The 25546-nt window shown below is 47.2% G+C and overlaps 7 protein-coding genes across 11 annotated transcripts; 4 read left to right on the forward strand and 3 right to left on the reverse strand.

Moving 5' to 3' along the window:
• Window positions 1–1108: 1108 nt before the first annotated feature.
• On the forward strand, window positions 1109–2559 carry LOC4802895 (diamine acetyltransferase 2). Its single transcript, XM_001359685.4, has 4 exons — window positions 1109–1430; window positions 1493–1544; window positions 1608–1683; window positions 1819–2559. The coding sequence occupies exons 1-4, from the start codon at window positions 1356–1358 to the stop codon at window positions 2138–2140; spliced, it is 525 nt and encodes a 174-aa protein (XP_001359722.2). The 5' UTR covers window positions 1109–1355; the 3' UTR covers window positions 2141–2559.
• Window positions 2169–6317, reverse strand: SIDL (SIDL trafficking protein particle complex subunit 10). 2 transcript variants are annotated; one of them, XM_015182690.2, is made up of 7 exons: window positions 6154–6317; window positions 5877–6100; window positions 3821–5824; window positions 3152–3763; window positions 2752–3094; window positions 2650–2655; window positions 2169–2464 (listed from the first exon to the last, which is right to left on the reverse strand). In XM_015182690.2, exons 1-7 carry the CDS (start codon window positions 6176–6178, stop codon window positions 2235–2237), a joined length of 3444 nt encoding a protein of 1147 aa, XP_015038176.2. In that variant the 5' UTR covers window positions 6179–6317; the 3' UTR covers window positions 2169–2234. The 2 variants fall into 2 exon arrangements, with proteins under 2 accessions (XP_015038176.2, XP_001359723.3); XM_001359686.4 differs by lacking the exon at window positions 2650–2655.
• Window positions 6318–6431: 114 nt separating this feature from the next.
• LOC4802897 (small G protein signaling modulator 3 homolog) lies at window positions 6432–9373 on the forward strand. 2 transcript variants are annotated; one of them, XM_015182691.2, is made up of 3 exons: window positions 6432–6654; window positions 6752–7274; window positions 7334–9373. In XM_015182691.2, the coding sequence occupies exons 1-3, from the start codon at window positions 6583–6585 to the stop codon at window positions 9157–9159; spliced, it is 2421 nt and encodes an 806-aa protein (XP_015038177.1). In that variant the 5' UTR covers window positions 6432–6582; the 3' UTR covers window positions 9160–9373. The 2 variants fall into 2 exon arrangements, with proteins under 2 accessions (XP_015038177.1, XP_001359724.1); XM_001359687.4 differs by having other exon boundaries at window positions 6432–6648.
• A 139-nt stretch (window positions 9374–9512) lies between these two features.
• Polr2G (DNA-directed RNA polymerase II subunit Rpb7) lies at window positions 9513–10468 on the reverse strand. Its single transcript, XM_001359688.3, has 4 exons — window positions 10330–10468; window positions 9955–10275; window positions 9758–9895; window positions 9513–9699 (listed from the first exon to the last, which is right to left on the reverse strand). The coding sequence occupies exons 1-4, from the start codon at window positions 10339–10341 to the stop codon at window positions 9649–9651; spliced, it is 522 nt and encodes a 173-aa protein (XP_001359725.1). The 5' UTR covers window positions 10342–10468; the 3' UTR covers window positions 9513–9648.
• Window positions 10469–10487: 19 nt separating this feature from the next.
• Window positions 10488–11686, forward strand: Surf6 (Surfeit locus protein 6). The gene is made up of 2 exons (XM_002136518.3): window positions 10488–10717; window positions 10776–11686. Exons 1-2 carry the CDS (start codon window positions 10543–10545, stop codon window positions 11579–11581), a joined length of 981 nt encoding a protein of 326 aa, XP_002136554.2. The 5' UTR covers window positions 10488–10542; the 3' UTR covers window positions 11582–11686.
• Window positions 11687–11724: 38 nt separating this feature from the next.
• Window positions 11725–16218, forward strand: ClpX (Caseinolytic protease chaperone subunit). The gene is made up of 6 exons (XM_015179689.2): window positions 11725–12496; window positions 13638–14980; window positions 15044–15199; window positions 15259–15480; window positions 15536–15739; window positions 15970–16218. The coding sequence occupies exons 1-6, from the start codon at window positions 12439–12441 to the stop codon at window positions 16003–16005; spliced, it is 2019 nt and encodes a 672-aa protein (XP_015035175.2). The 5' UTR covers window positions 11725–12438; the 3' UTR covers window positions 16006–16218.
• Window positions 16219–17086: 868 nt separating this feature from the next.
• Window positions 17087–25160, reverse strand: LOC4802901 (serine/threonine protein phosphatase 2A regulatory subunit B''alpha). 3 transcript variants are annotated; one of them, XM_015182693.2, is made up of 9 exons: window positions 24974–25160; window positions 22285–23876; window positions 22037–22164; window positions 18792–18880; window positions 18492–18725; window positions 18155–18425; window positions 17642–18091; window positions 17430–17588; window positions 17087–17367 (listed from the first exon to the last, which is right to left on the reverse strand). In XM_015182693.2, the coding sequence occupies exons 2-9, from the start codon at window positions 23612–23614 to the stop codon at window positions 17302–17304; spliced, it is 2727 nt and encodes a 908-aa protein (XP_015038179.2). In that variant the 5' UTR covers window positions 23615–23876; window positions 24974–25160; the 3' UTR covers window positions 17087–17301. The 3 variants fall into 3 exon arrangements, with proteins under 3 accessions (XP_015038179.2, XP_001359728.3, XP_033232456.1); XM_001359691.4 differs by having other exon boundaries at window positions 24736–25160; XM_033376565.1 differs by lacking the exon at window positions 24974–25160 and having other exon boundaries at window positions 22285–23891.
• Window positions 25161–25546: the final 386 nt, after the last annotated feature.

The following is a 25546-nucleotide window of genomic DNA, read 5'->3' on the forward strand; positions in this document are numbered from 1 at the left end:
GGAAGTAGTAGTAGAAACCCGATAAAGATATATGTATGTAAGGCCCTGCGGGTGACGACGACGACGACGGGTGCGGGTGTCGCCTATCAGTAGCAGTAGCTCTCTCTGGGTAAAAGTCCGGAAGATGCATTGTATTCCAAAAGATAAGCCCCAGAGTTGAAGTTGGACCGACTTTATCAGCCCTTGGGCTCCGCTTTCGCTTTGGCTCGACTTTGGTTTTATTTTGTTTGTGGCCATTTAAATACAACATATTAATGGCTATTTAAAAGGAATAATATAATGAGAAAGGAATCGCATAAAGAAGGGGTAAAAGATAAGCCTATCCTGCCTTGGGACTCTAAGAAAATTGAAATGCAGCCAGGCTCAATTGTGGATGGATCGCACACATAAATAATCTATGCCATGGATGGATGCTATATGCTATATGCTGGATCCATAATCCATAGCCACATCATCGTGACGGAGCACACAGATAAGAGAAGCGGAGAAGCGAACAAAAATTGAAAATATTATGTGTCTGTTGTGTGGCAAGAGGTCAAACTATAAGTATTTACTAGCCCCACGGATGAGAGAGGACGGGATGGGAGGAGGCACCATTCTAATGGGGTAGGATGTCACCAGTGATAACCCCATCCTACAGTCAAGGTACTGGGTTCACATGTTGGACAGACAGACAGGGAACAACCCAATATTATGTTCATTCCATTTCGAAAACAAAATCGATTTCTGATTGATCAGATTGTATGATGTATGATATGTGAGGATCACTTAGACAATACCTTTCAAATGCCATCGACTTGATAAGACCGAAATTGTTCAGAGAAAGAAACGAGGGATAAATATTTACTGGGAAAACTACTACGAGCATTCACTCAAATAATAAATCTGTTTAGCAAACATTTGTATGGGCAGGTCTGATAAGGTTGACGACACCTACAAATAAATGACGTTTTAATGTTCTTTCAATCTTCCCATTAAAGAAAAAATAATTTCAAACGATAAATGAATACATTTTCTACAATATTGATTAATTGTGAAAGGATAAACTATTCTTGAATTATTTTAAAAAAAATGTTTAAATCATAAAGGTCTAAAATTTTAACAACAAAAATGGTTCTGCCACATGAAATCTACACAAGAGTTAGCGACATCTGTTGATGGTTACATGTACTCGCTTTGAGACAAAGCAGTCAGGGTTATCGGTTATCGCTCATCGCAATCGTATTAAGGTGTTTACAACCACCTCAACAAACCAACAACGATTTGAATTTAAAGAATAGATAAGGAAGATAAGCGCCCTTACTAAAGACTGGTAGAGAATTTTCCACATCGGTAGTACAACAGAGCAGCAGACCATGTCAAAAAGCGATGAATTTATATTCCGGCGTGCCCAAGTGGAGGACATCAAAGATGTCTTAGCCATGATCCAGGTGGGAATCAATTGGATTTAATTTATGAACTCTTATGAAACACTTTTTCCAATAATCTTCAGGAACTAGCGGACTTTGAGAAAATGAGCAATGGCCCACAGCTGACTGAGGCTGGTAAGGTATTCGAATATCTTTTAAAACAACGATCACTCTACCAAAAGTCAATTCTTCCAACAGATCTCATACGTGATTCAGGACTCTCGGGTGAACAGGAATACTGTGAAGTCTATGTGCTCATAGACAATGCCAACAAGTGAGTAAAGTAAACCCAAGAGATGCGATAAGCATTCAAAATTAGGCAAAAGCAAACACGAAATCTGTTAGACTCTGGCAAACATTTCCCCCCTCCCTTCCAAATTTGATAATTTCTGTTTATTTGCTTTCCCAGCCTGGCCATTGGCTATTCCATTTGCTACAAGGCATACTCCACCTGGCAGGGACGCTATTTCTTCGTGGAGGACATCTACGTGAAGCCGGAGCACCGCAAGCGCGGCGCTGGCAAGCGCATCTTCCTCGAGGTCTCTGCGCGGGCCGTGGAGCTGAAGTGTCCTCGGTTGGAGTTCAATGTGCTCGAGTGGAATCCCGCTCGCAAATTCTACGAGAGCTTGGGCGCCGTAGATTTGACCGCTCGAGAGGGCTGGCACTACTACCGCGTGGAGCAGCAGCAGCTGGCCAAACTGGCCAACGATTTGTCCGCCTCCAAGTCATAGTTTTATGTTGATTTTGGAGTTATTTTACTTTTATAATACATATAAATAATAATACTATGGCCTGGGGCATAGATGCTATAGAAATATCCATAATTTACAGATTCTCCGCCACGCTGGCAATCACATGGATCTGCATGCTCTTCGTGGAATTGTACACCTGTCCGGGTGGAAAGGGATGCACCTTGGAGTGGGCATCGGTTTTGCTCTTGCCACCCGCCGTGTATTTGGACAGACGTATGCTGGGCATGGGCAGGAAGCCAGTGCTCAAGGGCATCACATCCAGGGATATGGAATGGCTGTCCACGTCTTTCATGGAGACGACACCTAAAAGGATTCAGAGAGGATTAGCCAGAAAATATATATAGTGTTTAAATCTACAGAAAGCAGCATTTAGTGGTTAATAGAAAGCCTAGAATTTACTACATTGGTTTTTAAATGGAATGGAATCTAGCCCAAGGTGGGAGTTAGTTTTGCTAGGGATTTTTCTACGTGTGTGTCCAAGAACTTACCCATATCTTAAAGTGTGAAAACGTGTGTAGAGAAATCAGAATTAAATCATAATCATAAAAAAACGACCAAAAAGCAAACATTAGAACCACAACCGCACTCACCCGCAGAGCGACCGCAAACCGCCCAGAGATTCTGATCGTTGAGCACTTCGTACATGAGATCCGTGTAGGGATTCTCGTGCACTTTGCTGATCTTCAGATTCATGTTGCACACCGTCCGCAGGCGACACAGCTCGTTGGGCTCCAGCTGTGCCTGCAGCTTAAAGAGCGTCGTGTAGTCGACCAGATCGAAGGCACAGCCGTAGCTGCGCCACACCTCGGGCTGGGTGAGCGTGGCATATTTGATCACAAAGTGCACCTTGACGATGGGCAGCTCGTGCTCTGTCTTCAGGGGTTCCACTTGGATCTCGTACAGATACGTGACCGTCAGGGATTTGTAGATTTCCTGCAAGCAAAAAAACACGTGATAGTGCATTCGACGATCACAACGATTCGCTCTTACAATCGGCTGTTGGGGCACGGGATTGAGGTCCAGCAGCTGAACGCCAGGCACATCGCACTTGACCTTGGCGTGGTGCAGCAGCAGATGCGCATCGAGTCCCTTCATTATGACCTGCAGGAACTTCTGGGTGCCGCACGTGTGCAGCCGACAAGTGGCCTCCATGGCCGGCTGGAACTCGATGGGTATCTGCAGCTCAGTGCGCGACCAGGGACAGCTCAAAGCAATGTGAAGCTCGTGATGCTTGGATACCTTCCTGCCAGGCATATCCGTGAGCACCTCCAGGGCTATGCTTCGCTCCTCGAATGACTTGAACTGGAGCAGAGGCACCTGCAGCAGACTCTCGAATGTGGCATCATCACGAGGAGGCGTATCCTTTGTATCCAAAGCCAGTCGCAGGCGTAAATTCTTGGAGCAGCGCAGCGTAATCTTGGCATCGGGCGGAAAGATGAAACTCCCGCCGGACACATTCAGGCTAATGGGCTGGACAATGCCCGCAATGAGGGTCTTGAACTCCAGCGAAGCACTGGCCGGCTTGGTGCTGATCTCAAAGCAGGGCGCCGCAAACGGCAGCTGCTCCGAGAGGAACTCCAGGCTGGACATGCTTACACAGAGCTACAAGAATAGAAGATTAAACGAGCTATCTGCAGAAGAAATCACGGAATACGAGACCTGTTTGAATTGCCAGTTGCCCACACGCGTCGCCTTGGCTTTCAGCTCAATGCAATTGACGCCCGGCTGGAGGGCTATATTCTCCGCCTGCACAAAGTTGGTAAAGTCCCCCTGGACACTTGGGGAGAGCTTCCTTTTGGTGCTGCTGGTGCGTCGCACGGGCTGCTTGCTCTTGGGCATATCACACGCCACCGAAGCGGAGTGGAGACGATTGTCCTGCTTGTAGACCAACTGCAGTTCCACCTTCAGCCGCGATGCAGACTCTTTCACCTTCGGGGCTGATGGAGCGGCTGTCAGGGACACATTTTCCATAGCCACTTCCAGGGGAGTGGCCTGCAGCTCGTAGCACAGTTTGATGGTCTCCGCCACGATCCCTCGGGGATAAAGACTCTCCACTTTGAGCTGCACCAAGACATGATCGTCCTGTATAATGGGCTTTTGGTTGAGCACTTCAATGTCCAGGATGCGAAAGTGATCCTCTAGCACACAAAAGTTGGCATTCTCCGACGATGGTTGGGCGGAGAGTGTGGTCTTGAGGGTCTTCAGAGACTTAAGAAACTCATCAAAATAGAACGTGCGCACCAGAGTCTCCAGCTCCACGCAGCACGAGATGGAGCTGCAGGTCTTTGTGTAGGCCAGAGAGTCCCCCATCTTCCGATAGCAGTTGGCCAGCTCCAGCAGCGTCTGTGAGCTCAGCATGTGCCAGTTCTCAGCCTTAAGCTCCCTCAGCAGATCCGTAAAGAAGCCCACCGCCTTGTGCGGCTCATTGAGGGAACAGTAGAAGTTTCCCAGATCCAGGCCCACCAATCGAGCCGAGCGCAGGCGTGTCACATGCTTGTACGTGCTGATTGCCAGCTCCGCCAGCTCCAGGTAGAGTTTCTGGAATGCCTGATTCGAGCCCAAGGCTTCCTTCAGCTGCTGGGCCGCCGATTTCTTGGGCTTGCGATTGGGCGAACGATCTCTGAGCTGCGGCGTGGCCTGCAGGAACTGCTGTTGCTGATCTGGCGGGGCATCGCCAATGCCCGACGACAGCTGCACGACGATGTGCAGCTGCTCGGAGGTTGGTGTACAGCCGGGCAGAAGGCCGCACAGTTTCCCCAATTCATAGAGCTTGTCCTTGGCTAGGTTCCAGATGGGGGCACAGTGCTGGAAGCAGGTGACTTCGTTCGGTTCCATGGCCTGTTCGCACAGCTGCAGCACCTCCAAAGCGCAGACAAACTCCCAGCAGCACAGGGCTCCTTCCTGGCACTCCAGTTTGATGAATTCGACCTCGCGAAGCGTGGAAAAGAGAAAGTCTAGCAATCGTTTGGCTATTTCCGGGATCTCATTGCTGGTGAGCAGCAGATAGGCCTGCCGTTCAAACAAATAGTTGCGGAATTCCAGCAGAGAGACACCCTCCTCGCGGATCTTCTCGCGCATCTCAAACTTATCCAGACGCGTCAGACAGATGCCATGGAAGGCGCTCAGCGGACGCTTGAAATGGCTGAGCCACTGTTGCTTTTCGTTGAAGCCCGTGTGCATGATGAACTGCGAGAACATGGCATCCAGTTCGTCGTACTGTATCAGCGCCTCAGTGGGCAGCTCTAGCTTCTCGAATATCAGAGCTAGATCCTCCTGCATGAAGAAGTACTGTCGGAAATCCCAGCCCTCGTGGTTGCGCTTCTCCCGCTTGCTGCGTATCAGCTCCTCATATTTGACAATATTCCGATTGTAGCTCGTGAGCATAAGGAAGCGTATGCGCTGGACCAAACAGCGAAAGGATTCCGTGGACTTTTGCTCGAATTTGGCAGGATTCAGCACTGAGATACAGCGATCATCGTTTTTGGTGCCAAAATCGAGACGTATCTTATCGAGGACTGTGGTGCGTGGCATAAAATTCTTGGTCTTGCGCATGTCCAGCGTCTCCACCAGCAGAATCATCCAGTCCGAGATGCCATAGCTGGTCAAGACCTTTAGCCAGGCATCAATCTCCTCCCTAATGGTGGCCTTGTATGTGTCAACGTCCTGCAAGAGGGAGAATGGTTAAGCTTTCACTCATATTAAGGCGTTGCCTTACATTGCATTCCGTGACAAAGATGTGCAGAATAGGATGCTCCAGAATGCTCCAGTCGCCCTGCTTGTACTTCTCCAGTGGCGCCACATTGAACTGCAGGGTCTGGGCCTCCAGGCGAACATGTTTTGTGGGGCGTTGGAAGGTCCGACGCCACTCGCAGGTGTCCAAAGGTATGGCATTCAGTATTTGCGATTCCAGCGAGCGAAAGAGCGGGCACGAGCCAGAATCTAAAAGGAATCAACATCAATGAATGGTCAAAGTAGTATTGTGTGCCACTCACATGTAATAATTGGTTTTATCTGCATTATTATGCTAATTTTGTGTTGTTTTTCAGCATTTGGCTAAAGAAAGGTGTAGATTTCAGCAGCTGATTATCGATTGATAACAGCTGTTCTGTTATCGACTAATAAAAACACAAAATTTATGAAATAAACTACGAAATCTTAGTACGAAATTGAATTTGCTCTGTAAAATAATCAATAAACTAATTAAAGAATGTTGTTTTTCTTCTACTCAACAGGTGCATCGATTTTACCACCTATCGCTAATCGCCTATCGAACAGCTGTGAACAAAAAATCACTGACACCAAAAACAATGCAAAGTGAAAATTTTTGTTAGTGTTTTTAAACTTACAAAAGAAATTCACTGTAAACTGAATGCTTAAAATATCATAATCAAAAGGCAGCTACAACGAGTTTGAGCAGCAGAATGGATATGGCCAGGAGCATATTCGGCCGGGACCACGAGGGTTACGTGGGCCGTGCAGAACATACGGTACGGGTAGGGGAAGCGTAGCGCTCTCTAATTAACTGGAAAAGATTGCTTATCAAGCTAATTATATTTTATCGTTTCCACGCTCTACTCGCTGCCAACACAGCGCAAACTGCAGAACTTGGGCTCGGAAGACGATCTGGGCGAGCTGCCGCCAATGATGGAAGAACTGAGCGTGGCCGATGGCCTGCGACCGAATCCTGGAGGACCGTTCTCCGCCCTCACGGCCTCCATGTGGCCGCAGGAGATCCTCGCCAAGCTGGGCGGGGAGGCTGAGCTGGGTTCTGGGCCCAACGACCAGCCCGAGTATCGTTTCGATGAGTTTGGGTTTCGCGTTGAGGAGGAGGACGGCCCCGAGCAGAGCTCAAATAAACTGCTTGGGATACCCTTTGTGGAGGATGCCCAGCAGCGACTGCAGTGGATAGCCCATCTGGAGTTCTCCCACAACAAGGAGGCCACAGAGCTCACGTGGGAGCATGTGGATGTGATGCTGCCGCGCACGGAGAAGCTGCGCAACATGGTACGGCAGGGCATTCCACACACACTGCGGGCCCAGATGTGGATGCGACTCTCTGGGGCATTGGCCAAGAAGCAGAAGAGCGAAACGAGCTACCAGGACATTGTCAAGGGTACAGATACCCCCACATATCGTGGTTGAGAAATTGTTCTTAAACTCTTTGTATTCCAGCTTCCAGCAACGACCAATTGATGACATCAAAGCAGATCGAGAAGGATCTGCTGCGCATCCTGCCCACAAACGCGTGTTTTAGCAATCCCAACGGCACGGGCATTCCCCGCCTGCGTCGCATCCTTCGGGGCATTGCGTGGCTCTTTCCCGACATTGGCTACTGCCAGGGCACAGGCGTCATTGTAGCCTGCCTGCTGCTGTTCATGGAGGAGGAAAATGCCTTCTGGATGATGGCCACCATTGTGGAGGATCTGCTGCCCGCCTCATACTACAGCTCCACGCTGCTCGGCATCCAGGCGGACCAGCGCGTTATGCAAACACTAATTGCCAATTACCTGACCAACGTGGATGAGTCGCTCAAGAAGCACGACATTGAGTTGTCGCTGATTACGCTGCACTGGTTTCTCACGGTCTTCGCGAATGTCGTGCACATGAAGATTCTCGTCCGGATATGGGACTGGTTCTTCTACGAGGGATCCATTGTGCTCTTCCAGCTAACCCTAGGCATGCTAAAGGTTAAAGAGCAGGAGCTCAAGCACTTGGAGAACTCTGCCCAGATCTTCAATTCCCTTTCGGACATTCCCGGCGAGGTCACCGACGTGGAGGTGCTCTTCAGGCAGGCCCTGGAGGTGGGCGGCTCCCTCAGTCAAACGGTGATCGACACGCATCGACGTCGCCACTTGGCCTACCTCATGGCCGACCAGGGTCATCAAATAGGCAATCCCGAGGCCACATCGAATCTGCCCAAGCAGCAGCTAGCCCGTCGGCAAGTGCGCAAAAGTAAATCCATACTGGAGGCTTTTCTGTTCCGCGGCGACGGCTCCGAGGCGGACCAGCTTAAGAACAAGAACATACGGCAAACGGAGATACTGGTGGATCTGCGCGAAGCCATACTCAAAGTGGGACGCCATTTCATCACGATTGAGCCCAAGCTGGCGGGGCACATCCAGCTGACGGCGAACTACAGCAGTGAATCGCATGCCAAGGACCACGAGAACTTCATTAATGTGGCGCGAACGCGAAAACGCCGCGCCAAGGCACTGCATGACTTTGAGCGACACGACGACGATGAGTTGGGGTTCAGGCGCAACGATATCATCACCATTATCAGCCAAAAGGACGAGCACTGCTGGGTGGGCGAGCTGAACGGATTGCGAGGCTGGTTTCCCGCCAAATTCGTGGAGCTGCTGGATGAACGCAGCAAGCTGTATACCTCGGCCGGAGACGACGCCATCTCGGAGACGGTGACGGATCTGGTGCGTGGCACACTGGCGCCAGCCATCAAGGCCTTTCTGGAGCACGGCATGAAGCGACCCACATTCCTCGGCGGACCCATCCACCCGTGGCTGTACATCGAGGAGGCGGCCACCCGCGAAGTGGAAAAGGACTTTGAATCCGTCTACAGTCGCCTGGTGCTGTGCAAAACGTATCGTCTGGACGAAGATGGCAAGGTGCTGACGCCCGAGGAGCTGCTCTATCGCTGCGTCCAGGCCATCAATCAAACGCACGACGATGCCCATGCCCAGATGGATGTGAAGCTGCGCTCTCTCATCTGCTTGGGCCTCAACGAACAGGTGCTGCATCTCTGGCTGGAGGTGCTGTGCGCCTGCCAGGAGGTGGTGCAGAAGTGGTACCACACCTGGAGCTTCATCGATTCCCCGGGCTGGGTGCAGATCAAATGCGAGCTAAGGATTCTATCGCAGTTTGCCTTCAATCTGAATCCGGACTGGGAGCTGCCGCCGAAGCGGGGCAAGGAGTCGCAGCCGCTGAAGGATGGAGTGCGCGACATGCTCGTGAAGCATCATCTCTTTTCGTGGGATCTGTGAGGCTTAACCCTGCATTCCATACAAACCAATCTGAACAAAAGAATATCTCATTCGCCGCGTATTTCTATATGTATGATTTTTCCCCCTATGTGCAATCACAGTCTAGACTCTCTAGATTTCAGCTTTTTCCATGTACTTAAGTGCTTTACCACCCTATGACCCCAATCGTACGAGTATACATATAGCTTTTAATTATATCTCTACTAGAATTGTACTATAACTACTTTTATGTATATGCACTATGTATAGCTCGAGAGCTGTTTGTTTAATTAACATTTGTATCCATCCATATTTTTAACTCCACTTCCACGCAGCACACAAATGTAAACGTACCTCTTTCAATCGAAATCAAATCTTATAAAGTACATATTTATTACTATATATACACATAGATATTTAGCTGTCTAAATGCATTTCATTAAAGTTTAATATATATATATATTTAAATGGTACACCAACCAAAGGATTGGCTTCGATTTGGAGGGGATTCTAGTTGCAAACGAGACCCAAATAGTCATCCATCAGAGTGCCAATGGCAAACTACAAACAAAAGAACAATTAATATCAGGCATAGAAGATCCCTAAAGGGGCGACTTACAATGCCCGTGGCATCCACACGCGTGCCCACAATCTTGAGGCGTATTTTGTCCTCCCCAGAGATGACCACGTCCTCGTCTTTGCTCTTATAGCAAGGGGGATTGCCATTCGGACAGAATTGCATATCAGCGGGAATAGACTGAAAGAGTAACCATCAAATATAACACTGCTTTATAAGGTGAACATATCTCTACTCACATGATGCGATATAAAACAAGACAAGGGACCAATTTCTGCGAACATGCCGACTTTGTTGATCTGCTTGACCACTGCGTCCAGCACTTCCCCCTTGAACGGACGAAACACAATGGCCTTGTACTTGACCGGATACACCACGAAGCCCTGTCCGGGCTGGATGACACCAGATCCGATCTGATCTATGGTTGTGACGGCAATCACAAAACCATATTTTCCCGTGCAGGTTCCCTCCACTTCCGAGTACAACTTCTGCTTCACCGTCTCCAGCAGCTGCGGCCCAAAGTAGCGTGGATGCAGCAGAATTTCATGCTCCAGTGATATCTGGGGAATGAAACGGTTAGCTACTATAATAAACGCTAAACTAGGTAAACTCACGTGATAAAACATCTTTATTTTAATAATTACAAAAAAATAGCAAAAAAACACATACGACGCTCAAAAACCTATCATCGTTATCGGGGTCGATTACAGCCGGCAAAACGCACCTTACAGCACTGCAGGGAGACAGTTTCGATATATCGTTACATATCGATAAGCAACATATGTATCTGCACGTGTGCAGTTAAAGTTAAAATTAAATAAAACAAAATGAGGCCCACCTCAGAAATATTAAAAGAAATGAGGGAAAAGTATTTCCCGGAGTCCGTCAAGCCAGTAAGTACAAAGAAAAAGAAGGAAACTTTACTGACGGAGTACACAGAGTATCGTGATCGCCTTCTCGATCTGCTGACAGCCGCTGGCGTGCCATACTCCAAAGAGGAAGGTTCGTACGTAAACTGCAAATGAAATTCAATCATTATTGTGTGTCAATTTCCTTGCAGATGATGACACCTACGAGGACTACTTGCTGTCGGACACTGAAGAAGCGCCGAAGAAAAAGAGCAAAAAACAAAAGGCAACAGGTGAGGCTGATGAGGATCTGGAGGAGCGGCTGGCATCAATGAAGAACAAATTGCGCCAGAAAAAGGGGCCCACCACAGAGCGCCAGCAGAAGCGACGCGAGGCCAAGAAGATGAAGCGCAGCAAGGGTGTCCAGAAGCTGATACTCTCCTCGGCCAAGAACCTGAAGAACGAAAACGTCAAGCAGAAAAAGTTGACCAATGGAGTGGTCAAGCACGAAGAAGACGGCGACACGAAGGATTCTAAGGCACTCATTAAACCCGTGAAACAGCAACCGGTCTACAACCAAGATGGAAAAATTGTCTACTCCAAGGTGGACTTCGCCGCCACGCCCGGCGGAAAGCAGAAAAAATCGCATCAGAATCCCAAGGAAATCCTAAAGAAGCTGAAGGACACCAAGAAACAGATCAACGAACTGAAGGAGCAGGGCGAGACGGAGAAGGCGGCGGAAATGCAGACGGATATTGCGTGGAAGAAGGCGTTCGATAAGGTTGCCGGCAAAAAGGTGAAGGATGACCCCAAGCTCCTGCTGAAGTCCATCAAGAAGCGCAAGGTTGAGAAGAAGAAGGCCAAGACAAAGTGGTCGGAGCGCAAGCAGAAGGTGGACTACGACAAGGACAAGCGACAGAAGAAGCGGCAGGATAATCTGGAGAAGCGCAGCAAGGACAAGAAGAACAGGAAGCTAAAGAAGGCCAGCAAGAAGGGTCGCATCATAGCCGGTTACTAATAGAAACATAGACCAACCAACTCCACTGTATCGCTATAGACTAAGTTTAAAACTCCCATTGAAAATCTACTCAAATGGAAATAGAAATGTCTTACAAAACTGACAGCATTCAGTGGTTTTATTATTTTTTTCGAAATTCACATTCGTCTTGGCCTTACAACAGTCCAAATTTCTTGTTCCCTTTTCTTTTCATTCCAGTTGTTGTTGTGCTTGGCCCATGGTGCGTTGTGACGAAAAAGAGGAAGAGAAGTGAGGCACGCAGAACAGCTGTTTGTGTCTATCGATTGAACTATCGATTGCATCAAAGCACAGTTCAGTGGGGAGATTTTTCTTGTTACAGCCCGCTGGCAAAATATTTGTGTTTTATCTAGTAAAGTCTAGTAGAACTTTTACCCGAAAACAAGTGCAATAATCAAAGCTACCTTGGGCGACATAGAGTAGCAGCAGTGAGCACGCACATCAAATATAGACGGACAGCACCGAAAGGTGGAGAAGCAATCAAAGTCAGAAAGTAATCGACACACGCACACAGCGAAACACATTACGTGCCGAGCGCAATCTCTTTCCTTCCCCCCATTTTCCACCAAAAAAAATCGCAGTGGCAGGCGAAAAAATCAACACAATTGCGTCGTAAACCAAGCAGGCTGCAAAGCGTTTTAAGTTTGTGTAAAAAGCCCAACAGCTCCGGCTGAATGTCTAGAAGCAACTTCTGAACGAACCAACAACTTCACCGATCAGCACCACAAGAAGAAGAAGCATCAGCAGAGGACAGAGGAGAAGCAGTGCTCAGCTGAGACTTCCGCAGGCCAGGCAGTGGATAGCACCACTGAAGTGAAGTGAAGCGGGCAGCAGCCATTATGAGCATGGTGCGGCGGATAATCTTGTTGGGCCCTAAATACAGCGTCTGGGCAAAGGGTAAGTCTTCTTCACCCTGGCTATTGTTGCTGCAAAAATCATCGCATACGTAACTGCGTCATTTCCTGCTGGTGCAGCAGCTGATTTCGTATCAGTGCTGTGATCCCAATGCAATGCTGGAGCATTTCCGATTGCCGTTTACCTGTTTTGCTTATCAGAATTTTCTAGCCAGGCCCCCCACAAACGGCGCCAAGCTCTGCGCTGCGCCTCTGGGCCACTACCTGAAGGTCGTCTTCTTTTGATATCAAAAAAAGCTGCTCTCGCGGTCAACATCCCACACAGGGGCGTCTCTCAAAAGGGGATAACCTGTAATGCTATCGATAGACGTTCGATCGTTTTGATTTTACATAAACCAAATATGCGGGATTGAAGGCCGCCCAATAAGACCACGTTTATGCACCGTTGCAATACCCTCGAAGGGGTTATGGTAATTACTAGAAGAGGTTGGAGCCCAGATTCGCTGTAACTATCGATTCCCGATCACCAATCGATTTGCAAAAGAGTATCAAATGCTTCGTCTTCGCGCTTCCGAAAAAAGACCACCTTTCTTGTTTTTGGTTGGTCTTTGGACTGAACTTGAATTGTCTTAAAAAACAGCTTGTATTATTACTATTGCCTATGCTCTGCTTGGCGTCTGACGCAATGATTTTTTTTATTATTACATGGCTTTGGTCGTTGGCGGAATAATTTTTGTTATATTTGATAGCCAGGCTATTATATTTGTGGGCTTACGGGTAAGCTAGGGAAAGCGATCTTACGCGGAAGTTGATGGCGGGAAATCTACACTTAGAGAAAGTACTGGATTAGCCACTCTTGGAGGTAGATCCTCTAAAATTTAGGGAAGCTATTGTAAAGATGATCTTTGAGGCGACAATAATCTGAGAGTGCGATAAAGATACATAGTTTCGACAGTCATCTGTGATCTGTGATATCGGCAGGTGCTAATTGGCCTTGGCCTTTATTTGCTTCGTATTTTGCGGTTGAAATCCGTCTCTCCCTCTCTGCGTTGCTATCTCTCGTTTGTATGGATTCCGATGCTATTAACCTTTGAAAAGTACAGGGTCAATGTTTCCATTCTTTTATTGAATTTCCTTTGAATGCCAGCATCCCACTGATTCCTCTTTTGTGTGGCTCTTTCTAGGTGCCGGAGTACCAACCACACAGCACTCAGCAAAATGCGCAGCAGCAACAGGAGGAGGAGGGGGACGCGGAGTGTGCGGCGTACGACGCTTCCACTTGGCCACACGCCACTGCGCTGCCAGCAGGCAGATTGTGCTGGAGCCCGTCATGAATATACCCGCGTACATTGACATCACCAATGGAACGACACAGACGCCGGAGGACTCAAGCGGCGGCAGCGGAAGCAGCGCCAGCAGTGGCGGCACCTCAAAGATCCCTGGAACCGGCTCGAGTGCTGGCGGAGCGAGCACAACGAGCGGTGGAGATCCGCCGGGCGGTGGCGACAAGTTTCTGTCGTGCCCGAAATGCGGCAGCGCCTGCACTCAGGTGGAGACGTTCGTCAGCTCGACGCGATTCGTCAAGTGCGCCAAGTGCAACTACTTCTTTGTGGTGCTCTCCGAGGTGGAGACCAAGCAGCGGGTCAAGGATGAGCCGAAGAACCAGCGAAAACCCCCACCGCCGCCCCAGAAGATCATGGAGTACCTCGACAAGCACGTGGTGGGCCAGGACTTTGCCAAAAAAGTGCTCGCCGTGGCGGTCTACAACCACTACAAGCGCATCCACCACAATCTGCCCCAGCTGCAGCAGCAGCAGAGTGGCGGTCAGGGAGGCACTGGCATGGACGGCATTCCCCGTCCCGATCTCCTGCACATCACGGGCATTGGTCACACCCTAAACAGCTCGCCGGGCAACGAACTCCCCCCCAAGCCCGCACAGATGGGCATGGGCGGAGGCATGGGCGGCAGTCTGGGGAGCAACCTAGGCAATCAGCCGGGACGCGGCGGCGGCGACAATCGCGCCGGCTCCGAGATACTCGACAACAAGTCCACGGACGTGAAGCTGGAAAAAAGCAACATCATCATGCTCGGGCCCACGGGATCGGGCAAGACGCTGATTGCCCAAACGATTGCCCGCTGCCTGGACGTCCCGTTTGCCATCTGCGACTGCACGACCCTCACCCAAGCGGGCTACGTGGGCGAGGACATTGAGAGCGTCATCTCCAAGCTGCTGCAGGATGCCAACTACAATGTGGATCGAGCCCAGACGGGCATTGTGTTCCTCGACGAGGTGGACAAGATCGGTGCCGTCCCTGGAATCCATCAGCTTCGCGATGTTGGCGGCGAAGGTGTCCAGCAGGGCATGCTCAAGATGCTGGAAGGCACGGTCGTCAATGTCCCAGAGCGTAACTCCCCGCGAAAACTGCGCGGCGAAACGGTGCAGGTGGATACCACGAATATCCTTTTTGTGGCCTCCGGCGCCTACACGGGACTGGATAGGCTCATTGGTAGACGCCTCAACGAGAAGGTGAGAGATCTCTTTTGTAGAGATGTGGCTTCTATAATCATTTATTATTCGTTTTTCTTTTAGTATTTGGGCTTTGGCATGCCCTCTTCGTCAAGCGGCTCTGGCAATCGTCGAGCCGTGCAATCGGTGGCTGCCCCCATGGACAATGATCAGGAGGAGCGTGATAAATGCCTCACCAAAGTGCAGGCCCGTGATCTCGTCGAGTTCGGAATGATTCCCGTGAGTGTAGACCCGATTTTTCCCCTTGATTTCTTCTAATAATTTTGTGGGTGTTTCAGGAATTCGTTGGACGCTTTCCGGTTATTGTGCCCTTCCACAGTTTGAATGTCAGCATGCTGGTGCGCATTCTCACCGAGCCTCGCAATGCTCTGGTGCCTCAATACAAGGCGCTTCTGGGTCTGGATGATGTTGATCTAACCTTCGATGAGGATGCTGTGGAATCAATAGCCAAGCTGGCAATGGAAAGACATACAGGTGCCCGAGGATTGCGCTCCATAATGGTACGAAAGTGAATTTAATTTATAAATGTATATCTAAATGATGTTTCTTTTGTAGGAGCAACTCTTGCTGGATCCCATGTTCATAGTGCCAGGCTCGGACATACGGGGCGTGCACATTACCGGCGAATGTGTGAGAGGACAGAGCACACCCGTATACAATCGCGACACGGATGCGACGGCGAGCAGCAACAGTGGTGGGTCCTCCTCCGACTCGGAGAGCACCAACGATAATGATAAGAGCTTTGAGGATAGTGAAAAAGTACGCGTAAAACAGTAGAAAGCAAACATCGAAACCACAAAACAAAAAACAGAGCTAGAGCCACAAACGAATAGTACTTTCAGTTTTCTAGATACATATATATCTGTCGGTATTCTATATGTATTTGCTGCTTACTCTACAACCAAACTACTTGCTTGCTTCGAACACAGAACAGCCCAATGTTTAATATCCTTTATACATATAAATATTAATAATGTATATTTTTTTAGTCGTTTGTGAATGATACATTGGCTGGCACGTCGTAGCTCTTCCCCCCTCTATCTTCCTGTACAAAATATCCCCCGAAAACGACGCATAATATATATCATATAATATTCAATCCCAATATATGCATCTGTGATTCATGAAACGACAAGCAGCAATTGTAAGCAGAATATATATATATATAAAGAAAAGAAGAGCACCTAAAAAGCAGGAATAACTAATAAAAGAAACCTTTAAATCCCTTTTAAATAATACATAATTGTAATTTGTACCTCTCTGTAATCTGAATTGTGGTCGGTCGGTCCTGTTTGGCGATCCTGAGATCCTCTCTCTACCATTATACCAATTATATATATACACACGATATATTTAGGCGAATTGTTTGCATAGTCTAAAAGCGAGTTTCAACATGAGTTCTGGTAGCGTTTTGCAATGACGACAAAGCGGGAAAAACTTATATTTTTAACTACATTTAAGTTAAACTTTGAAAACATAAAAAAAATCAAAAACAAATTAAATAATAAAAAAAAAAATGAAAAAGTTCAAAGAGAAATGGTATATGATTTGTGGAGGGAAGCTACGAGTAGAAGGGGCATCATGTGGAGATCCATAGGAGATCATTTACGTATTATCACAGACCAAGATGTTGCATGAGGCGCGGGCTATCCTTCACCTCTGACCGCAGCCTGCTGCCTTCCTTCTAGGAACTGCTCAGCTCGTTTACACATTCTTTGGCGACGCACAACGTAGATCGAGACTCGAGATTGAAGAAACAATAAACATTGCTTGGGCATGACTCAGTACTTTGATTTACAGTCTTTTGTTGAGGTAGTAAGAATACGTTCAGGATCATGGGTATCACAAAAGCAAGTTTTAAGAAAAGATACGAGTAAAGAAGTAAAAATTGAAAGATTTTCATATGCAGTGGCTTGGAAAAGGAGAAAATATCACAAAGAGCATGAGAGTGTAAGATGTTCATCGCTGGCAAATGGCCGGAACAAATGAGATGGCAATTAAATCCAAAGGCTCTCCTTGAGCCGGCAAATTTTCTATGTATTGGAACATTTGTTATAATTTTCAATTAATTTATTTTATTCGTCATTAAAATTCAACTAAAATATGTAGAAACTCATAATAAATAAATCGAATTTATTGCACATATGGGACTAAAAGTATTTCCTTTTCTTTTCATTCGTTCTTTTTGTTTTGTTTTGTTTTGTTTCCTTGTTTTTCATTCAGTTTTTTCAGTTTTTCATTTATGTAGTGTATAAATTTGTATAAAAATTTGTATGTTAATAAATATGTGTGTATCTTTAAGCAATCCGATCCCATCCCTCTCAATCGTTCTCCTCGGATATGAGGAGCTCGTATTCCTGTGCCGCAAACCGATCCCAATCGGAGGTCTATAAAAAATGGAGAGGCTATGTAAAGTCTGAACCGACGGGCACTGCTGCATGACACTCACATATTCATCACGCTGCGAGGCAAATGGATCTCTTTGTTCATGATCCAAATACTTCTCCAGATTGAAGAAGGTGTCGAAGAAGACGTGCGTCATTTTGCAGCGTTTCAGATCGCCCAACGTAATGCAGTCCCGATTCGCAGGCTTAATCATGTCCAGCATCTAAAGAAAAAGAATTTTAGAGTCTTGCACAGATAGAAAAGAGGGCTCCGCACCTGACACAGACAATCCTCGAATGGCAGGCACTCGATGCCAATGCCCTCCATGCGCTGCTGTTGCTCCTCGTAGAAATACTCCAGCTCGTACATGGATAGGGCGCCATCGCCATCGATGTCCATGCAGCGGAACCAATACTCAATGGCCGTCGGTGTGCGTTTGTCCTCCTCGGAGAGTATGAACCAAACAAAGTCTGTGTAGGACATTTTGGCCTCTTCCTCGGGTCCCTTTTTGCTATCCGTGCGCGTAACACAGCCGGAAAAGATGCGCTCTACGATCCGGGAGGACAGTGCATGATCGCTATGCTTGGCCAGATCCTCCTGATTGATGAGCAGATCGTGATCCTTGTCCAGTTCCCAGAACTTGCAGTAGATCACATAAAAGTGCTCATAGCTAAAGAAGGCCATGATCTGATTGATGTCCTCCTCCTCCTCCAAAAGACTAATCATCTGAGGGATAAAATTGATCTTTAAGCAGTCCATTCTTTTACAATCTTGAAGGAAGATACGTACCTCTAAGAGATCAGATCTCTTGAGCTCTGCAATTGTGATCCTGCCGCTCCAACTGCGATTCACCGAATAGAAAATGCGCGCGATGACCGTGTGCACGTATCTGGAATGAAACTCGGTGGCCTCCTTGAGGAAGGCCAGTCCGGGATGTGTATCGACCACATCCTGCACCATCGGCACCAAATCCTCTGGCACAATGTAAGAGCGAAATCGCTGGCCACGCGACAGGATGTACACGAATCGGGACGCAGCCTCATGGCAATATATATTCATTCTGCAAGAGAGTAATACATATATTACTCCATGATCCATTAGGAGGGCGTATAAGTAATGTGCTTACTGTTTCCAGAACTCTACAAATCTCTGACGTTCGACGAGACCCGAATTGGACGTCTGGCAAAAGACCATCACGGGCATCCGCCAGTAGTAGGGCATGCCGCAGAGCTTCAGGATCCGTGGCAGATCGTCTTTGGTCACCTGATTGTTGGGAAAGCTATCGAAGCCGGAGAGTATACCCCGGACCACACGCTCCATGGCAATCGTTGGCTGTGGCTTGCCATGTGGAAAGTAGAATCTGCAGAAGGAGAAGGCACTCTCTAGAGTATAAATATTGTAGGATCTTCTAAGAGCACTGCCCCACCTTGGTATGTAAACACTCTTTGTGGAGCGTATTTCCTTTTGCAGCAGATTCGTGTCCGGCGGTGGTGGCGGTGTGGCATGCAACTTGACCTGTATAAATAATAAATTATAACCATATTAATCTTTCCATACGAAAAACTCTCGAGTTGTTTACACTTTTCTGATGCCCCGCCACTCAATAAAATTACGAATTTATTTATTTCGCATTTGGTTTCGTGCCTTTTGTTTAGATTCCGCGGAATTTTCGCAGACAGGCCCAACCACGCCCTATTTTTCGGGGTATTTTGCGCCCTTTACCTTTTAATTTATTATGAAATGTGGGCCATTTAAATAAACATAAACAAAATTTGCTGTCTAATTCGAGAGCATTGATATTGAGTGGGGGAAATGCAGAAGCAGAAGAAATGTGAAAGGAAGCAGATCTTGGATACCCTTTTAAAAATCGATTGGAAAGATCTTTTTCGAATATGTATACCGAATATGTTCTCAGACCGAGCAAATTAATATTTAAGGAACCCTAAGGCCTAGAAACAGATCGAAAGACCTGTCTTTATGGACTCTCCTGTTGATTCGCCTAATATATAAACTACACGATCGAAACCCCTTCCTTTTCTGCCCTGCCAACCCCCAAACAGAGTCCATAGCACCCTCCTCTTCTTAGGGTAGAGCCGCTACACGTCTTTGGGGGCAAGTACTCGTGAAATGAAAACATGTGTACGAGTACGAGTACGACTATGATAATTCCCCTCCGATCCGATACGTTGGTGGGATTTTTATGTGGCGAATCTTCTAATTAGCTAAAGAATTTTTGGGGCGGGGGCGGAAAGGTGGGCACATCTTGTGCGATAAATTCTTAATTGGCAGCTACGGAAAAACATCACAGGAATTATTTGTCTGTGAATGGATGGACTGAATGGAAAAATATTGGAGGGTTTATAAATAAATTAAATCTGCTTTAAATAGGCGGAAATCAATCAAGTACTTTTTTCTTTCGAAATTAATTTATTTGTTTAAAAGATTGAATCATCAATGACAACTATAGATTTTCCACTCTAATATTTGCTAAAGAATGAACGCTAAGATCATAAAGGGTTTCCATGTATTGAATAATTAGCTGGAAACTCGTTTTCTTCATCCATCCTCAAAGGACATTAAAATACCGGGAATGTTTCTGTTTCATCGATTTCTAAGGCTATTAAATTACTATTAAAATACTGTAAACATGTTTTCTTCATTGATATTCAAGGCCCACTGGAAATTTTCGTTCATTCCCCTCCCGCTTCTGTATTATTTCTCTCTGTTTATCGTAACCTTAACCCCATCTTCTGTACAAGTAAATCCCTCCCTGTCTTTCTCTGTCTTAAGCGAACTTCCATCATTTATATAGCCCCCTGCCCAATGGCCATTCATGATTTTAAAACTGTCAACGAACACATAAATATTAATCTTTGCGTCCATCCATCCATACACAAAAAAAAAGCAAACAATCCACGAAATACTCGTACTCTCGGGGCATGTGCGCGCACAAGAGTCTATTACGTATACGCCCGGCTGCTACTTCTACACAATCGTTTATAGTCAAATATTACGCATACGCATTGTTGCCTAATTTATAGGAATAGAGAAATCTCTGACACACAGAGAGAGAGAGAGAGAGCAGAAATCTCTCAGAAAGAGAGAAACCAAAATTAAATTCAACTTTTGTCTGCCTAAAAGTTAATTGCAAAAAATAGTGGCGTGGGGATTATATTTTTAGACGATTTATTTGCTTTGATCCAACAATTCAACGATCCAACCGATCCAACCGATTCGAACGTTCGATGAAGTGAGGAATTTCACAGCAGCCAACAATCGTCGTTAGGCAAAAAATTCAACAACAAAAAGTTCAAGTGTTTCTTGGAATGATCCCTCCTCTCTCTCGCTCTCTCTCCCTCGATTGTTGTTTTGTTTTGGTAGGAATATTGTACACCCTTGTAATTAAATAATTAAACAATTCTACAGCTAAAAACAAGCTACAATCCACAGCAAAAACACAATTGCAATTCATACCAGTACAAAATACAGAAAACAAAAAAAAGAAACACACAAATTAAAAATTGATAATGATCACATGCGGGGGATTCTACTCTGTGTTTTTGGTTTTGCTTGATTTTTCTTTGTTTTTTTCTTTGTTTTTGGTTGTGTGCACGATCGAGAGCCAATGCTTGATCGTAAATGCTTGATTTGATTGTTTGTATTGTGTACGTAAATATATGCACACTCGTACGAGCACGAGCAAGAGCACTCGCATTGCCCCAACCTTTCCTATCGATAGGGGCACTCGATTGGCGAGCCCATCCCCAAAATGGGATCCAAATAGAAACAGCAACATAAGAGGTTTCGCCAAGTTATAGGCATACACCCCTATTCCTCCTATACGGATTACACTTTCGATTTCGAAAGCTGTTCTGTTCGGCACGCCCCTACTCCCCCGAGACCAGAGCGGTGCGAAAGAAGATTGGTCCCGAGAAGGCAATAACAAAATATACTTCGTGTGTGCTTCGACCGAGGATTAATATTTCTATAGCTAATGGATCCATCGCAGGACTGACAGAAGAGCGTATCAGAAGAGTGTTCAGAAAGTTATCTTTGGGGGATATTTTTACAAATATGCTCGTACTTAGAGTAATAGAGATTCAATATTATATTCCCCTGCTTCTAAGAAATCAATGATCAAAGATCCGTCTCTCTCCTAGTATTCCAAATCCCAGTATTCCCCACAGTTTTCTCGGTTTGTAGATTGTTATACGTAAGTAGATCTCGTATCAAAACCAGACCTAAATTAACACCTTTTCCATGTGAATCCCCTCACATTTCTGCTTCTCTTTCTTTCTCTTTCGCTGAATTTAGTCAGTGATTTGGCACATGCTTTCATCTCTCATGTGGGTTAACCTTAAATCAATCAATGTTGCCGCCGCTGGCTGCCACTGCCTCTCGTATCGATAACAAATGCAATTGTCTGAGAGGAGATCGGAGAGGGGCCTGGGGGCCTGCGGCACAGGCACTCAATTTGTTGCTATAGTTTGTCGCTTTTTCACATTTTCCTCTGGCATTTTCAACTGTTAGATAACAATCGCATGGGCATGGGTGGCATCCAATTGGCGGCGGCGGGAGGGAAAATCCACCAGCCCCACCTCATGAATATCATTCAATTAGGGCCTCTGGGCCTTAGGGAACGAGGGACTGGGGGCTGCAGAGGAGACTCACCTTGAGGAGACTCTTGGGCGCAACGTCGGCCTGGGGGCGCTTGATGTTGAGGAATGCATGCCTCACGTCCGGACACTTTTCGAACATCAGAACACGCTCCGCCACCGATCCGCGTGTGAGGAGACCCGCTAGAAGAGATGACGTATCATCATCACGTGGATTTCTTGGTAGATTTCTGGCAGAACGGGGACTACTACGGGTATGGGGTACTCTGGTTGGGTTCTGGGATCTACTATTTTCAATCGTACCATTCTTGTTCTTTGTGGGATCCTGGCTGCCGTTGGTCAGGGCTGGCCGTGCCCCGCTAGTGGGTTTCACTTTATTCAACGTTGGCATCGTTGTACTGACGGATGTTGCATCCATCGATGTTGCTGCTGTCGCTGGTGCGGATGTTCCCACAGAAGATGCGTTGGACACAATGTTGCTTGAACTGTGGCTGTTATCAGTGGCACTGCTGCCTCTTGTGGATTTGCGTGTGGCAGTAGCTACTACCGATGTTGCGGGTTTTTCTTTGGTTGCCGGCTGCTGCTGCTGCTGCTGCTGTTGCTGTTGCTGCTGCTGCTGCTTCCCTTCGGCGCTGTTCTCTTTGGTTTTGCTTGACTTGCGATTTGTGGCCACCACCGTCGCCTCGGCGCTCTTATCACTCACTGCCTCTGCCACTCTGTGGGGCTGTGGGGCATCTATAACATCGATGCTAACTGCTGCTGTTACGGCACTTGTCCCGCTCTTGGCTTTGGTCTGCTTTTTGGTGGGGGATTGTTGCTCTGGGGCGGCTGCTGCCGCTGTTACCTTTACAGAATTGGCAACCTTCCCGCTGCTGCCGTTGCCGCTGCTGCTGCTGCTCCCACTCTGCCGCTTCTTCAGAGGATTGGCTGCCGTCGCCTCCTTCTGCTGCTGGATTATCTCACTGATCTTCAGGAGATGCGCCGTCTGCTCTTGGGACAGATTATTCATATCCAAATGGAGGTTGATGTCGTAGTTGAGATTCACATCGGGCAGGGATTTGCTGACGGCAGCCACTTTCTTTGGGGATTGCAGGGCCTGCTCGAAGGCGGAGGCGCCCCCGGCGGCTGCAGGGCCAGCGGCCGCTGACTTCTTCACTTTTCCATTGGCGGTGGGTCCCTCAGATTTCTTAGCAGTCTTTCCCCTTTGCTCCTTGTCCTTGTTCACGAAGCTGGTGACCATCTTTTGGAGCCCCTCCGCATCAGCTGTGGGGGCGCCTGCCACCTCTGCAAAGTCGCTCGAGCCGGCGGCATTTGTATACATCTCCAAGAGCTCCACCGGAGGCAGCCCGCGCATCTTCCACTTGCGGTAGATGGCATCCGCATGCTCGTTGATTTTCTTTGAAATCTCCGCAATCTCGGGATCGCTTGCACTGCTTGTGGCAGCCGCTGATCCCGTCGTCGATGCCTTTGGCGACTTGGGGCTGGCTCCAGCCGGCTTCCGGGTGGTGGTTGTCGTCTTTGTGGCACTCGTCACCGCCACGGAGCTGATCATGTTCGGAGCCCCCGAACCCGTGCTGCTGCTCAGCTTCTTCGTTTTTGTGGTTGTTGTTGTGGTGGTGCTCGAGGCCTGCATTTTTGTTTTTTTTTTTGTGTTTCGATATTTTTCTTGTTCTTTTTGATTTACTTTCGCCGAAAAATCACATTTTCCTTCGTTCACATTTTTTCTCCAATAAATTTATGAAATTTTTAATTCAATTTCCAGCTTTTTATTCAAGCGTTTTCTTTGGGGGAGGGAGAAGATTCACATGCGTTTCATTCACTTTTCACTTTTCACATTTCACATCGTCTTCACTTCAGAGTTTTTCCACCGTAGGCTGCGTATGGTATGGCGAAATCTATTTATAAATGGAATATACCAAAATTTCCTATTTCGTTTATTTCAGACGCCGAAAACCGAAAGAGAAACAGAAACAGACAGGCACACACACGTTCACACACGAACACACATGGATAGGGATCGAGAGGAGAAGACGCACCACACGAAAATATACACGGATAACGGGACCAGGCCCAGGCACAGCCACAGCATCGCATCCCATCAGAGAATATCGAGAGGCAACGCGTACACGGCGGCGGCACAGTGGTTGTGGGAGAATGTAAATTGGATGAAAACGGAAGGAGGTGATATTCAATTAGAATATCTTATCTTGATCTCTTCACTGCCACTAACAATTATCGATCGTATCACTCAATTAATTAATGTTTTCACACCTTGCAAGATCAAAACCAAGCAATTATCAAGTCAAGTTTAATCATTCTCTCATTTCTATTCGATTCGATTCGGTGATATTCGTGGGAAAACAATCAATTAATCAATTGAACTAATTGAATCAATTTCACTGCCTCACAAACGCAGCTCGTACCACTGTGCATGCGTAAGAAATATATAAATGCCGCCCGCCTTTGCCGTTTTTTTTACGTGTGAGGGGCGGGATGGGATGGGGGATGGAAACGGGATGAGGATGAGACCGGGAGACTGCGCTGCACACTGCGACGACGACAGAGGCTAAGTCGACGGCGGTTGTTCCTACTGCTTCCTCTTCAACGTTGTACTATTTATTCGAAAATAAATTTCGAAGTACCGCACGCACACTCATTCTCATTCCGCCTTCTAATGCACTTTACATATGACTGTCTGTTCCCCACTCGCTAAGTGTGTGTGCTCGGTGTGTGTGTCTGTGTGCATTAACATACATATATTTGAATATTTGTCTGGTTTTTATTAATGATTTAATTGCATTTATGCCTCAGAGGCGCGCGTGCTGACGACAATGGCGACGGATTTCGTCATTAATTAATTAACCAAACCAAAGGTTAATAGATTTTTTGCGGGTTGACATTTCGCTTTCGTGTTGGTTTGGTTCCATTTGGCGAATATTTGCAATTATGATCGAATTAGAAAAACACACGCGGCGGAAAATGGGTGTTTTACTTTTTGGAAAAACGCTGGCAGGCTTCCGCTTTAAACGAGTGTCTAAATTTAACAGCAAAACAGAACAGATTTTGAACAAAAATAATGTAAATTTTATCCGAGAGCGAAAACCAAGCGAACTGCACGCGGACGCTGCCCGATGCTGCTTAGCGGTTCGTGTTTGTTACTGTAAATCCCTCAGCCGCGCTGCTGAAAATAACATCAGCCATAGCGAATAGAGAGAGTGTGTGTCCGAGGTGATCTCAGCTGTTTGCTGCCGCTGCACTATACTAATGACACTCTCTTCCTCAGCCACCAAGAACAAGCGCTCCCACACACGACCCCAACCAAGCCCCAACCATTCGATCGTCGGGCGCAGAGAGCCAGAGAGAGAACAGAGGCCGAAAACATCGTCCCATTACTTTGGCGTTCTCTATCTCTCCCATTTACCCCCACACGAATAGGCAGCGGCAGAGGGCAGCGGCAGAACACTTGCCGTCGTTTACCCACTCACGCTCACACACACACTTATACACGTGCAAGCGCCAAGCCATTGTCGAACATAAAAAAATACAAAAATCAAATCATAGGTGT

Source organism: Drosophila pseudoobscura, chromosome 2 (genome assembly GCF_009870125.1).
Source record: "Drosophila pseudoobscura strain MV-25-SWS-2005 chromosome 2, UCI_Dpse_MV25, whole genome shotgun sequence".
NCBI classification, from domain to species: domain Eukaryota; kingdom Metazoa; phylum Arthropoda; class Insecta; order Diptera; family Drosophilidae; genus Drosophila; species Drosophila pseudoobscura.

What these genes read in the sequence shown, in the direction of transcription:
- Surf6 (XM_002136518.3), top strand. Translation starts at nt 10,543, where the DNA reads ATGAGGCCCACCTCAGAAATATTAAAAGAAATGAGGGAAAAGTATTTC. An exon ending in GCCATACTCCAAAGAGGAAG is followed by an intron (nt 10,718 to 10,775) that starts GTTCGTACGTAA and finishes ATTTCCTTGCAG; the next exon opens with ATGATGACACCTACGAGGAC.
- LOC4802901 (XM_015182693.2), bottom strand. Translation starts at nt 23,614, where the DNA reads ATGCAGGCCTCGAGCACCACCACAACAACAACCACAAAAACGAAGAAG. An exon ending in AGAGATCTGATCTCTTAGAG is followed by an intron (nt 18,092 to 18,154) that starts GTACGTATCTTC and finishes TTTATCCCTCAG; the next exon opens with ATGATTAGTCTTTTGGAGGA. An exon ending in CCTCGCAGCGTGATGAATAT is followed by an intron (nt 17,368 to 17,429) that starts GTGAGTGTCATG and finishes CATTTTTTATAG; the next exon opens with ACCTCCGATTGGGATCGGTT.
- LOC4802897 (XM_015182691.2), top strand. Translation starts at nt 6,583, where the DNA reads ATGGATATGGCCAGGAGCATATTCGGCCGGGACCACGAGGGTTACGTG. An exon ending in GTGCAGAACATACGGTACGG is followed by an intron (nt 6,655 to 6,751) that starts GTAGGGGAAGCG and finishes CTGCCAACACAG; the next exon opens with CGCAAACTGCAGAACTTGGG. An exon ending in CTACCAGGACATTGTCAAGG is followed by an intron (nt 7,275 to 7,333) that starts GTACAGATACCC and finishes TTTGTATTCCAG; the next exon opens with CTTCCAGCAACGACCAATTG.
- Polr2G (XM_001359688.3), bottom strand. An exon ending in CTTGTTTTATATCGCATCAT is followed by an intron (nt 9,896 to 9,954) that starts GTGAGTAGAGAT and finishes TTACTCTTTCAG; the next exon opens with TCTATTCCCGCTGATATGCA. An exon ending in GTGTGGATGCCACGGGCATT is followed by an intron (nt 9,700 to 9,757) that starts GTAAGTCGCCCC and finishes TTTTGTTTGTAG; the next exon opens with TTTGCCATTGGCACTCTGAT.
- ClpX (XM_015179689.2), top strand. Translation starts at nt 12,439, where the DNA reads ATGAGCATGGTGCGGCGGATAATCTTGTTGGGCCCTAAATACAGCGTC. An exon ending in ATACAGCGTCTGGGCAAAGG is followed by an intron (nt 12,497 to 13,637) that starts GTAAGTCTTCTT and finishes GGCTCTTTCTAG; the next exon opens with GTGCCGGAGTACCAACCACA. An exon ending in TCGAGTTCGGAATGATTCCC is followed by an intron (nt 15,200 to 15,258) that starts GTGAGTGTAGAC and finishes TGGGTGTTTCAG; the next exon opens with GAATTCGTTGGACGCTTTCC.
- LOC4802895 (XM_001359685.4), top strand. Translation starts at nt 1,356, where the DNA reads ATGTCAAAAAGCGATGAATTTATATTCCGGCGTGCCCAAGTGGAGGAC. An exon ending in ATGTCTTAGCCATGATCCAG is followed by an intron (nt 1,431 to 1,492) that starts GTGGGAATCAAT and finishes AATAATCTTCAG; the next exon opens with GAACTAGCGGACTTTGAGAA. An exon ending in CCCACAGCTGACTGAGGCTG is followed by an intron (nt 1,545 to 1,607) that starts GTAAGGTATTCG and finishes TTCTTCCAACAG; the next exon opens with ATCTCATACGTGATTCAGGA.
- SIDL (XM_015182690.2), bottom strand. Translation starts at nt 6,178, where the DNA reads ATGCAGATAAAACCAATTATTACAT. An exon ending in GATAAAACCAATTATTACAT is followed by an intron (nt 6,101 to 6,153) that starts GTGAGTGGCACA and finishes GATTCCTTTTAG; the next exon opens with ATTCTGGCTCGTGCCCGCTC. An exon ending in TCTTTGTCACGGAATGCAAT is followed by an intron (nt 5,825 to 5,876) that starts GTAAGGCAACGC and finishes TCCCTCTTGCAG; the next exon opens with GACGTTGACACATACAAGGC.